Source organism: Anabrus simplex, chromosome 2 (assembly GCF_040414725.1).
Source record: "Anabrus simplex isolate iqAnaSimp1 chromosome 2, ASM4041472v1, whole genome shotgun sequence".
Taxonomy (NCBI): domain Eukaryota; kingdom Metazoa; phylum Arthropoda; class Insecta; order Orthoptera; family Tettigoniidae; genus Anabrus; species Anabrus simplex.
The window spans coordinates 735240701-735254072 of NC_090266.1; the positions used below are offsets into that span (position 1 = coordinate 735240701).

Sequence of the window (13372 nt, forward strand, 5' to 3'; positions counted from 1 at the left end):
GACAGAGAAAACCGGAGTACCTGGAGAATAACATGTCCCACCTCCGCTTTGTCCAGCACAAATCTCACATGGAGTAACTGGAATTTGAACCATGGAACCCAGTGGTGAGAGGCAGGCACATTGCTGCCTGAGCCACACAGGCTCCTTCATATTTTTCTTACAACGCAAAAATAACTTTGTCTATGTTGATTACCATTATACACGCCTGGAAAGAAAGAAAAAAAAAAACCATGCAACGTCTTCAAGGACTATGTTCAGTGACACCAGGGTATAATATATGCATTCTGAGGGGTTGTTGTGTCAGTGATTCATTTGTCAGGGACATCAGCGATCAGATGGAGCTCAGGAGGCCTGTCCATGCGCACTCTATTTCGACTCTGTGGGCAGTAACTGTGCTGAGGTTGGAGGTGAACAGCATTTGTAACATTTATTCTAGGGTACAACCATGCCCCACCAATGAGTACATGCCCCTGTTGAACAAATGCAGCCATTTGAACGGGGTCACATGGGCACAATGTATTGGTGGTGTGTAGCTGCTTTCAGCAGTGATCTGTGGAACATCCCCACACCCATAGAGCAGGTTCCAGACATCATCGTAATACAGACATGCATCAAATTTGATGCACTGTGCAGGCAGCAGTGGTCAACCAAAATTCATCCAGGAACAAAATCTGGCCATATGTTGCACCTGCTGTGTCACCAAGGACCACTGGAAACCGTCTGCTTGCAGCAGGATTACAATCACATGTGCCTCTAACCAGGCTGCCACTGACACCATAAAGCAAGGCTACTCTGTCGTGAAAGAGTCGACTGGAGAGGGGAAGGGTGCTCTGATGTCTTCAGTTATGGGAGTAGGTTCTGTCTGTATGCAAGTGATGGACGTACACATGTACGGCATAGACCTGGTGAGTGGCCTATTTCAGAGTGCATTTGCCCATGACAGGTCCCACCCCAGGCTTCATGGTGTGGGGAGCCATCAGTTACAACTCGTTGTCACAGTAGGTGTTTCTACAGGGTAACGTAACCAGTGCCCGCTACATTGCACAGGTTGTTGTCTCAATGCTACTGCCATTTCTGTGACAGTAAGGTGATGTGGTTTTCAGGAAGATAATGCACATCTACATACAGCTGCTGTGCCGGAATGTGCTCTACATGGTGTACAACTGCCCTGGCCAGCAAGATCACCAAATCTCTTGCCAATTGAACACCTATGGGACATGATGAAGTGGGAACTTCTGCGTTCTGCAGAGCCTCCAAGAACCATTCCTGAATTGCACCAAAAGGTACAAGATGCTTGGGACACAATCTATAGAGGATGCCATTCGGCACCTTTATGATTGTTTGCATGCACGAATGCACACCTGCATTTCCACCAGAGGGGGTACACTGTGTATAGGCAAGACTGTTTGGGCACCCTTTATTTTGACGTGTGTTTCATTCGGTCTGAATTTGTAATCATATACTCCTGCAATGATGAACTACCTGCACCTCACTTGTACTGTAAATAAAATGACCTTCTCCTTGAGGATGTTGAATGTCTTTTTCCAGCAGTGTACAAACAATCACTTGTCCAATACGACTTTAAGTGTATGTCAGCGTGGCCTCAATCAGCTGTTAGACAGTGCGAGTTGCAGGTAGGATGTGGTGTAGCAGCCTCTCGATGAGTGAACCCAGCATGCAGTGCAGTACTGCGCAGCCCAGCGTGCTAATTCAAACATACGCACTTTAACGCTTTCTGTAGGTGGCATGAATTAATTTTCAAAAGGAGTATTTGGCCATTGCATTATTCTTGGCTCATTTAACATGTGGGCAAAATTTACATATGATCGGCCATTCCCCGGTACGTGCCCTTCCCTCGTAAGTTCTGTTCCCGTTAGTACAGAACAAAAATTAAAAAAGAGAAAGTAAATTATCTCATTTCAAAAATACTCTGGTTATAAACAGATCTACGATATTTGAGACATTCTCCAAGGAAAACTGTCTGTTACACCAAGAGATGCGCCTCTCTCTATGGAGCAGTTAACATCATTTAAATATATCCCAATAACATCCTCTAATGTGGAAAGAATTTTTTCACGTTTCAAAAGAGTTTCCTAAGAGAACAGACAAAGCTGTTCAACTTAAAATTTGTGCAAAGTGATGGATGTAAACCACAAGTTATCAGTCAACATTGGCAATGGGACCACTTCTGCTTCAACCTCAAGGGAATAATGTAAGTTTATTCATTTAATACTAACTCGTCTTTATATCCGCAAAGGGACATTAATTATTTTAATTTAATGGTGCGTATGTTTCAGTTTTAAGAGAATATATTGTAACGGGAACTGTTCCAGCCCTGTACATTGTTTTATTGTTGCCGAAACATGTGAAAAAGGGACGGCAATAATATCTGTTCGTGCGTCCGACATCTTGTGCTAGCGCAAGGCGAAGCTCCTTGTAGCGAGCTGGACACGTCGCGAGCAACGAGTCTGCAGGTGACGTCAATATCACATGTTACATGCCTCTCCATTGAAGGTACTAGAAAGAAAAGGCATAACTTTTCAGCCGCTTAAGTTTCGGACATGAGACATGTATCATCATGTAGCTCATGTTCCAAATGCAAACATATATTAATTTCAGCAAATTCCGTCAAGGCATTCTAAAGACATAAGCCAATTTCATCTCTGTGACGTAGCAAGCAGCCTTGAGCCGTACTGAATATAAGCAGAGAGCCAGGCCACAGCAATCCAGTTCACGTCGAGTTCGCACCAATTTCACATCGAGTTCGCGTCAAGTCTACATTCTTTCACAGCTGGCTAGTATATCACGCTGCGCGCGTCAAACCAAGTATTCCTGCGACCGGACCTCGCACAACTTAGAAAGTTTCGATGGCTAGTTGATGCTTAGTCTCTGCGATACCAATGAGTAACCTGTACATTGTGGGACTTGTAATTCGTCTGATATTCAGACTTAGAAAATGAATGTGTGTAATTTCAAAGTCTTAAAGACTTATAGTATTCAACAACAGTTGTACTTGACACTTAGTAAATATCTTAGTTGACATGTGAATAACCGTAACCAACTTGGGGTTAACACAAAATACTTCGCATGGTAATGATCTTGGACTATTTGAACTTTGAATTTCATGAGTGTAGGTTATAACACTTTCATTGCCTTGGGAGCCTAGAACACTGTCATTAGTGTAGAAGAACTGTTCGCGCGTCATCATAACAGGCTGTGCTATTTGAAATTAATGCAGGTGGACTAACTGTGTACCCAGTGTTATCGTGAAGTATAGGACTTATACTTGAATAATTGAGGTGTTACAAGAGAGAGTCGCTTATTTATTTTGCTGTGAAGTTGAGCAATTACAAACTGTGTTCCAAATGTAAGTTAATTTAACCCTACGAACAGTGAGCAGTAAGCGGTTAGATGAACTGTGCCGTGAACGATATTTCTCATGATCGTGATAGACGATAAAAGACTCGCTCCAACGTATTTCTCATCAAAGTGAATGGTGATAAATTGTGAAACAGTCACCAGTGATAACTGTGCAAAATCAAATAGTGCACGTTTTCGACGTAGAACGACGGAGATCGACGTAGAACGACGGAGATTTGGTACTACGCGGGAATGGTTCCATGGAGCAGCTTGGGGCCTGCTGACAGCCGAATCCCAGATTGCTGTTCGCAGAGTGGTTTTCCACTGTTCGAGAAAGCGTATATCAGGTGATGTCAGTGCTTTTCCATTAAATTCTGACTTTAAGCAGGACCTTTATGAACTAAGTCATTACGGACAAAGAACATTAAAGAGTTTACTTAATATTCTACTTGAACAGTATTAACGTTTTCCAAGTCAAGAAAAACTTTCAACAACAAAGTGCTCCCGTATACTCCCATTTATTAGAACTTTGAGGTATCAATTAAGTGCACTATTCATGGTGAAAGTATAACATAAACTCCAAATTTGCCATATTTTTCATAACGTGTGCTCAGAACTTTAAAAGACTAGATTTGATTTCAAGTTTAACGTGTTCTCGAGAAGAAATTTGCTTTACTCAATTCATGTAGGAAGTGTAAATATGAAATCGCAAATACCCCTAGAGAGAGAGACTTTAGGATTTCTCATTTATTTACAACATCCTTGATTTATGACATGAAGAATATGATGGACATATCAAATTGGGAAATATTATTCAGTTAAAATTTCATTTGAATTAATTTCGATGTTCTGTTGTTTAAAAAAAAAAGGGGGGCGAGAATGAGGATTTATTTTCAAATAAATATTCATTATTTGGTGACACAATAGGAGGGCATTCCAAAGAATGAAATAAAGGAATGAAAGACGTAATATCTCTTATTTCACCTTGCCATCCTCTCTCTGTACCATCTCCTAAGAACTCAGTACCCCTTAGAAAGACCTCATGCTATTAACAGTCAACTTTTCCTGGTACAATATGCATGCATATTTGCTCAATTTTTAGAGCATGAACTTCCAGATCCTAGTGATGAGGTACGTTATTAACAAGTTTGTTGGAAAGATAGCTGCTCCTTCACCTTCTAGAAACAATTTCCTGCAATGTTTGTTATTTGTGTGTTATATGACTGTCTAGAAATTAGATCTCAGTGATGTCCACAAGCCAGATACCATGAATGCATCTGTTTTATGGCCAGTACTGTACAGGTGTACCCTGATTGGTGGGTCTCTAATGTGGCAAATTCTTTGATTTTTGACAGCAGCCAAATTTTGTGTGGTTGAGTGTACATACCATAAGAAATGGAAGGGAATAAACATGAGATGTATAACCTTACTTCTCACAAATGATTGTTTAAAATGTGGTGATGGTTAAGGAAAATAAGAAGAGAGAGAGTGTATGTGTATGTGTGTGTGTGCGTGTGCGTGCGTGCGTGCAAAGGTATATCTACAGTATTGTAGCAGGTCACCATTTTGTATGACTAGGCCTTTACGAGGAGCGATCCCATCTGGCTTCCTGCCACAAGTGACATCACCTACTACGGCCCAACCCACTCACTTCATCTACAACCAGTCATAGGCAAGCTTGATGCCCAAGGCCTGTCCCTTGATCACTACTTCGTGACATCCTTGCGAACCTTCCTCTTAGCAACAGAAACAAATAGATCCAGGGACTTCTCTTTGTCTTAAGAATCTGGAAGGCATGCCGAATTAGTCCCAATGGTTCAGTGCGAGATCAGTCAGTCATTGGATCAGAGTAAGCAGTGAAGCGATCGTGCCAGTTCAGTTCTGTGAGGACAGTGCCAAGGAGTGTGTGCTTCGGAGCACGGCAGTGCTGCATGCGAACTGACAGAACAGTACAGCTGTTGGATGCGAGGCCATGACCAGAGGACTGCCATGTGTGGGTGCGAACTCTGCACCACGAACACACTTATGTGACTGTTGTGAACGTATAAAGATGGACCCACAAATATACATTGTTTTAGAATAAATATTCATGAACTGTTGAGTAAATACAGAACTGGTACAAAATTCGTCGTTTATAACTATTTAGCGTGCAGCCGCAAAAGTTGTTCAGTGAACTTATTCGTAAACTACCCTAGGGTACAAGCAATAGTGTATAGTGCATGTGTACGAGAACTCTGTAGTGTAACTGTGTTAGACTGAAATACTAGTGTGACTGAAAAGTGAGAGCACAGAGAATGAGCGCTAATATAACTGTGTGCCTGCATGTAAGTGATAATTAGAGTTAGCCAATATATCTTAAGAGTAATGCTACCAGTCTTGTATTTATTTATTTACCACACTGCCATCATGTTACAGTGTGTATTAAAAGAAAGAAATATTATGAAATATCATGGACACAGCTGTTTTTGAGAAATGCCTCGGATTCAACAAAATACAAGATCTCTTAACAATTATCCATATTTTTGTGTAAATTACCTGACGGCAGTGACACATGTTTAATGTCATCCTGTGGCTGAGTGTTGGCACAGATCCCTGTCCTATTCACTGGTCCATCCCTCTCCACAACCACCCGAACATCCTCCCAACGACCTTGCATCTGAAAAGTTCAAAAACAGAATGATATGCAAGAGAATATTAGATTTATACTATACCTACAACACTAAAAATTATCTTAACAAAGGCACAATTTGTCACTTTGGAAACAAATATTCTGGCCAAGTCATGTTAACTGCACAATAAAATGAGAAATCTACATACAATATAAACTTATGAAAAAGCTTTGTTTCAATCAATCAATCAATCATCTGCATGTACAGCTGTTGTCCAGGATGCAGATTCCTTATCAATTGTTTCCCTGGCCTTTCCTAATGATTTCAAGGAACTTGGAAATTTATCGAACATTTCCCTTTATAAATTATTCCAATCCCTCACTCCTAGTCTATAAGTGAATATTTGCACCAATTTGTCCTCTTGAATTCCAACTTTATCTTCATATTATGATCTTTCCAACTTTTAAATGCCCCACCCAAGCTTATTTGTTTACTAATGTCATTCAACGCTGTCTCTCCAGTGACAGCTTGGAACATTCAACTTACTTTGAAATTAAAGACTTGAAATTTCCACCTTTTCAATTTTTTTTATTTTATTTTATTTTCTTACTGGCCGCACTTAAGTGACTGCAGCTATCGAGCTCAGTAATATACATACATACATACCGTATTCTAATCACATTTGCGATGAAATTACATTAATATTTTAAAAAACTATTCACAGGACATGTTTCGTCTCTTAGAGATATCTTCAGCTGCTTATTTCTAGATTAGTCAAACACTTAAGAATCTTAAAAATGACAAGCTTCCACTGTGTACACTAAAATCAGAAAATAGTGCTTAAAACCACTAATTAGAGTTTTCAAAACAGAAAAACAAACATTCATTCCTTCTTATTTACTTAAAATTACACTTTAAAACATGCCCTTGAGATAGAATTGTCCTTGTAAAATTGGTTTTGCATATAAATCCATTGTTAATGATAGCCTTGCCAACAATTCAAATGCTGATGGAGGTGGCAAATTAATCCAATATTTATAGAAGAGGGAACTCCTCAAGGCCAAAAGAAAGTTGCATTGAATAATGCAGGTCTCGTGAACCATTGTGGAAAATGTTGCAATGTGGTACTCAATTTGGGAGTCCTCTTTTATTCCTTACACCTGACACCCCTCAAGCGACGTGACCGGTCTTAGCGGCTGCTGTTGCTTGTGGAGACGAGTGACATTTTAAAGATGGAAACACGAGCATGCAAGATTAGGTGCGTAGCGGGCACCCTTTAACCGAGTCCACTGAGTGCAACATGAGAAGAGTTGATGACGACATTAAAGAGGACAGATGTGTCACTGAGTGAAATTGCGGCAAAATTTGCAATAGGACACAGTGCACTGCCGGAAATGATTCGTTAGTTAGACTATCGAAATGACTGTTCCTGCTGGGCCCCACGTTTACTCACCACAGATCACAAAGTTCTGGGACAAACCGTCACTCAGAACCTTCTTCACAGATATGGAAATGGACATGATTTTTTGATGCGTATTGTTAAGGGGGATGAGCGCTGGCTGCATCATTACGAACCAGAAACGAAACAACAAAGCATGGAATGGTGCCATTTGAATTCATCAACGAAAGAAAAGCAAAGACAGTGAAGTCTGCTGGCAAAGTTATAGGCACTGTCTTCTGGGATGCAGAGTGTGTCACTCCGGCGCAATTTCTTGAACCTGGGCTAACCATAAATGCTCCCCATTATGTTGAAATGCTTCTCGAACTTCATTGTGCATTGCGTATCCCAGAAAGAACATTACCCTGCAACACAATAATGCCCGCCTCCACAGTGCTAGTTTCACCAGCGAGAACAATGAAAAATTTGGATGGGAGGTTATGCCACATAATCCCTACAGTCACGACTTGGCACAATTTGACTTACCATTTTTTGGTTTTGCAAAGGAGTATATGAGAGGCCAGCACTATGAGAGGCAGGACGTGAAGAGAGCAGTGTGTCAGTGCCTTTGGCGTGCTGGAACACACTTCTACTGTCAAAAAAAAAATGTTAAAATGTTGCTCATGACTTTCAGTATGGCCCTTGGCCCTCATAGAAGAGAGCTTTCATTCTGGTACTATGAAAATGTACAAGTAGGAGAAGGAAGGAAACTAATTCAGATGACCTAAATAAACTACCAGCTACTTCGTATAGCAGTTTTAGATCTGCTAACTCAAATCAATCAATCAATCAATCAATCAATCAATCAATCAATCAATCAATCAATCAATCAATCAATCAATCAATCGATCGATCAATCAATCAATCAATCAATCAATCAATCAATCACTCACTCAATCAATCAATCAATCACCACTGATCTGCATTTAGGGCAGTCGCCCAGATGGCAGATTCCCTATCTGTTGTTTTCCTAGCCTTTTCTTAAATGATTAAAAAGAAATTGGAAATTTATTGAACATCTCCCTTGGTAAGTTATTCCAATCCCTAACTCCTCTTCCTATAAATGAATATTTGCCCCAATTTGTCCTTTTGAATTTCAGCTTTATCTTCATACTGTGATCTTTCCTACTTTTAAAGACACCACTCAAACTTATTCATCTACTGATGTCATTCCACACCATCTCTCCACTGACAGCTCACAACATACCACCATACTTCCCTCTGACTGAGCAAGTTGTCCATGTGGTTAGGGTCACGAAGCTGTGAGCTTGCATTCGGGAGAAGTTGGGTTCAAATCATACCATTGGCAGCCCTTAAACTGGTTTTACATGGTTTACCACTTTCACACTAAACTGCTTAATTAAGGCCATGGCTGCTTCCTTCCCAATCCTAGCCCTTTCCTATGCTTGCATCGCTGAAAACCTTCAATGTGTTAGTACGATGTTAAACCACTAGCAAAAAGAAGAAAAGGAAAAAAATACCTTCCTTCTAATGTGATAAGAGTTCTGAAATTTTATTTTCTAAAGCACTCAATTACTACTCAAGTTGAAACATACAGAGACTCTGGCTCTAATGACTGTGCAGAAGAAAGGTTGTACACAGTCAAGGTAGTAGAGATATGAAGAAGAAAAACTGGGCCAGACTGAAGAGGCGTATTCGACAACTAGTAAAGCACAGGAAAAATTAAACGCTCTCAGGGCACGTATATCTGTTATGTCAGAAAACTTGCATAATAAACCAAAGAGTGGTATAGCATGTGAGGTGACTCTGTTTAAGTGGGAAACAAACAAACAATTTATCAAAATGTACTCCCAAGTGTTTTTGCTCATCAACAACTGAAATCAGTTGGTTCTCTCAATAATAATTATGAAATATGAGGGATTTACATAATGTAAAAAAAAAAATAAGAAATAAATGTTGAAAATTTGGTGGAATTAAGTTTAAGACACCATGTAGTACACCATGCTATCAAATAATCAAGTGCATTTTGCAAGCATATTGTATCTGTGACAGAATCAAGAAGAATTCACATAAGTTATGGAAGACAGTATTCATAAGGTCATCAATGAACAAGGCAAAAAGAAAGGAGCTAGGACACTGCCCTGTGTGACACCAGAGACTGCTGTGATGAGAGCAAATCTGCATCCATTAAGAACCACACACTGTAATCTTTCACTCAAAGTTCTGGATAAAAGCTAGGAGACTCCCAAGTACGTTGTGAAGTTCAGAGAGTTTGTGAGAGAAGTTTGTGATCTAAAGTATCAAAGGTCTTCACAACATTGATATAACATACATCAAATTGAGATCCCACGTCAATGGCAGATGTCATGCGATATAATGAGATTTTTTGGGTTTTTTTTTTTGTTTCCAAATTGACTTTATATCACACTGACACAGATAGGTCTTCTGGCAACAATGGGATAGGAAAAGTCTAGGAGTGGGAAGGAAGCAACTGTGGCCTTAATTGAGGTACAGGCCTAGCATCTGCCTGGTGTGAAAATGACAGATGTGGCGTGATGGAGAAGGACAGCCAATTTAGTTACGCAAGAGTTTCCAGCGAGGAATCCAGAAACATCCATTTTTACAACACAGTTTTTTTAGAATTGGTTGTTTTTTGAGAAAGTGTCACCAATCACTCAAGTATTTCAAGGTGGGAGGAGGTCAGATATAACAAATTACCATGTGATTTCTATATTATCTGCTTATGAATTACTTGTGAAAGAATTATTCACCAGCGTTAACTTTTGTTTATCATTCCATATACAGTATATCCCCCTATAAACATGGATTCCTCGCTTCTAGCAAAATTACATCAAAGGATGTCAAATGTCAATGTCTTATTCTTGCTAGCAAAGAACCATTCACAAAACCTGAATCATCTTGAACCATTACTATCTTCAGTACTCATTATTAGACATTTAACACGAACTGACCAAGTATGCAAGCATTATAAAGAAAATCACAGCATTCAGTTCATACAAAATTAGAGTACTAAGTCATGCCTCCATCACATGTTAAAAGGAAAATACTTTTGTGCAATGACTGATCCAGTAAAATGGAATATATTTTATGATTATACTAGCTGATGTACCCGTGCTTCACTACGGGATTCTATGAAAGACTGTCTTTGTGGTTTTCCTGGCTGAAGTCGTCAGTAGGAATGTAGTGATTAAAAGCAATGTTATCATATACAATACTCGATCAAATGAAAAACCGCACATTTTCTCACTTTTTGCGAACAGTACTACGGTGCCGATCTAACAGTCCAAATTTCCAGTGCTGGAATGACCAGACCGCAGACAGCCGTGAACACTCCTCTGCAATTATTCCTTTAAATATGCACACTGCTCATTCCAATCAGTGCCTCTGAGTACGGACTGAATAGCTCGAATGCTATCATGAACCAGTTTGTCACCTATCAGTAGTATCAGAAAATTTATGAGCCAGAGGAAAGGCATGCTAAAGAAGAAAGTTATGTAACTCCCCAGCTACTTCCCGCCAATATTCAGGCAGGCTGTTATTTTCAGTACGACAGGGCAAGTTCGCCGTGCGGTTAGGGGCGCGCAGCTGTTAGCTTGCATCTGGATGGTAGTGGGTTCGAACCCCACTGTCGACAGCCTGCAGATGGTTTTCCGTGGTCTCCTATTTTCACACCTGGCAAATGCTGGGGCTGTAACGAAATTAAGGCCAGGGCGCTACCTTCCCACTCCTAGCCCTATTCTAGCCCATCGTCGCCATGAGTCCTATCTCTGTCGGAACGACGTAAAACAAATTTTAAAAGAAACTGGGATACAGCAGTAATCCCATCTATCGCAGATGAGCGGCAACAGACACACAAAGAACATCGCATCAAACACTGGTCAATGTAATGTTATTGTTGATCAATGTTATGAGCTCTCTGTATTGTAGGTCTTCACATTCAGTTTTCTTTCGACTCTGTAATATTAGGGAATCATATAAAATTAATTATAGCGTAGACTGTAGTTCCTTATTCCTCGACTCTACATACCGATTTTCATTAAATTCTGATAACCCATTTTCTCGTGGCGGAGCTGAAATGGACTTAACAAAAAAAATCCAAATTCATGAATATCTCTGTTATCATACCCGGTACAGTAAAAATGTATAAGACATAAATGATCGGAAATTGAATAATATATGATTTAGTTACATACTATTATTCAATAGGACTACTGATAACACAAATATATCATTATTCAATTTTAGGCCTTCCCCTAAACTGCCATTTCACTCAGCGTGAATAAAATTATGTATGGCCTAGATTGTAGCGACTTATTCCCCGACTTTGCATACTGATTTTCATTAAACAGCACAAATAATAACATAAATATTTGAGAATAAAATTTTAGGCCTTCTGCTAAACTACCATTTCTCTCAGCATGAATAAGATTATTTATAGCCTACATTGTAGCGACTTATTCCTGGACTTTACATACCGATTTACATTAAGATAGGAGCACCATTAACATAAATATTTGAGAATTAATTATTTCTTTTTTGCTATTTGCTTCACGTCGCACCGACACAGATAGGTCTTATGGCGACAATGGGATAGGAAAGGCCTAGGAATGGGAAGGAAGCGTCTGTGGCTTTAATTAAGGTACAGCCCCAGCATTTGCCTGGTTTGAAAATGGGAAACCATGGAAAACCAGAGCTTCCGACAGTGGGGCTCAAACCTACTATCTCCCGATTACTGGATACTGGCCGCACTTAAAAGACTGCAGCTATCGAGCTCAGTGAATTAAATTTTTAGGCCTTCCCCTAAACTACCATTTCTCTCAGTGTGAAAAAGATGATTTATGGCCTAGATTGTAGCAACTTATTCCCGGACTTAACATACAGATTTTCATTATGACGTCAGTAGGAATGGCGCGATTAAAAGCAATGCTTTCATATGGAATACTCGAAAAAATGAAACACCACATATTTTCTTACTTTTAACGAACAGGACTACACTGCCGATCTAACAGTCCAAAGTTCCAAGCTGCAGACAACCGTGATTAGTGAACACTCTTCGTCTTTTTTCGGCGGGGAGAGGGTCGAATAGTGGAGAATCCCAGGGTAAAAAAATATGCCCTTTTACTAATGTTTCCTAGGAGTACCCAGTGAGTTGGAAAATATCTATTCACTACACTGACGGCGGAAAAATTTATCTAATATGGAGGCAAATTTTTCCTCCAAGCCAGAGGAGAAACCCCCTCTTCACTGATAATTTGGAATAAAATTAATGTAGGAAAGTGAAGAGGAAGAAGCTTTCCTTAAGAAACTGCTCTTTTCAGGGTTGAATTTTGAGTTATTCAGTGAATTGTGGTGCTATAATTTGAAATAGGCCTAAGTTGTTTTTCTAGACCAGGCCATACTACTACTACTACTACTACTACTACTACTACTACTACTACTACTACTACTACTACTAAGTCAGCCTCTACCTTAACCCTTAATCGGGCGCGTAGCGGTCTAAACGACCGACCTCTAAAAGTTTTCGTCAGGGAATCCGTCTGAAGGTCAGCTATGCCCCCCCCCCTCCTCTAGACTATCTCTCCCAAGGGATCATTTAGCCACCTGATTGGGTGGCCCCTCCTCAGACACCCTGTAGACAGGAAGGTAGATGTTTGAGTCAGTCTGTGGTCTTTTACACCGATGCGCCTGTTAGTGTAACTTGTGTCTTGGTCATTGTGACCAGTACGCGCCCAGCTGTGTGTTACTAGATTTGTTTAGTTTCGTGTGCATATACATCTCAATATGGATCCTGCTGAAGAAGAAAGGATCTTATTATTGATAGAGAGTGTTGAAAAGGAAGAAAGTGAAAGAATAACTGCATTTGTGAAAGACAGAGACAAAGCAGTAGGATGCCTATTGGAAGAAGTTGATGAGGCAGCAGAAGATACTTCCAGACAGCAGCCACAAAGTGGTAATGAAAGTGAAACTGACAATCTTCAGGTTA

General features: G+C 40.0%; 1 protein-coding gene across 3 annotated transcripts in view; it reads right to left on the reverse strand.

Moving 5' to 3' along the window:
• The window catches only part of LanB1 (laminin subunit beta-1), a 584100-nt gene that overhangs the window by 176009 nt on the left and 394719 nt on the right, over nucleotides 1-13372 (reverse strand). For all 3 annotated transcript variants that reach the window (XM_067141389.2, XM_067141390.2, XM_067141391.2), the window contains exon 15: nucleotides 5896-6016. In XM_067141389.2, coding sequence (XP_066997490.2) covers nucleotides 5896-6016 — 121 coding nt within the window. The remainder of the gene's footprint in view (nucleotides 1-5895; nucleotides 6017-13372) is intronic.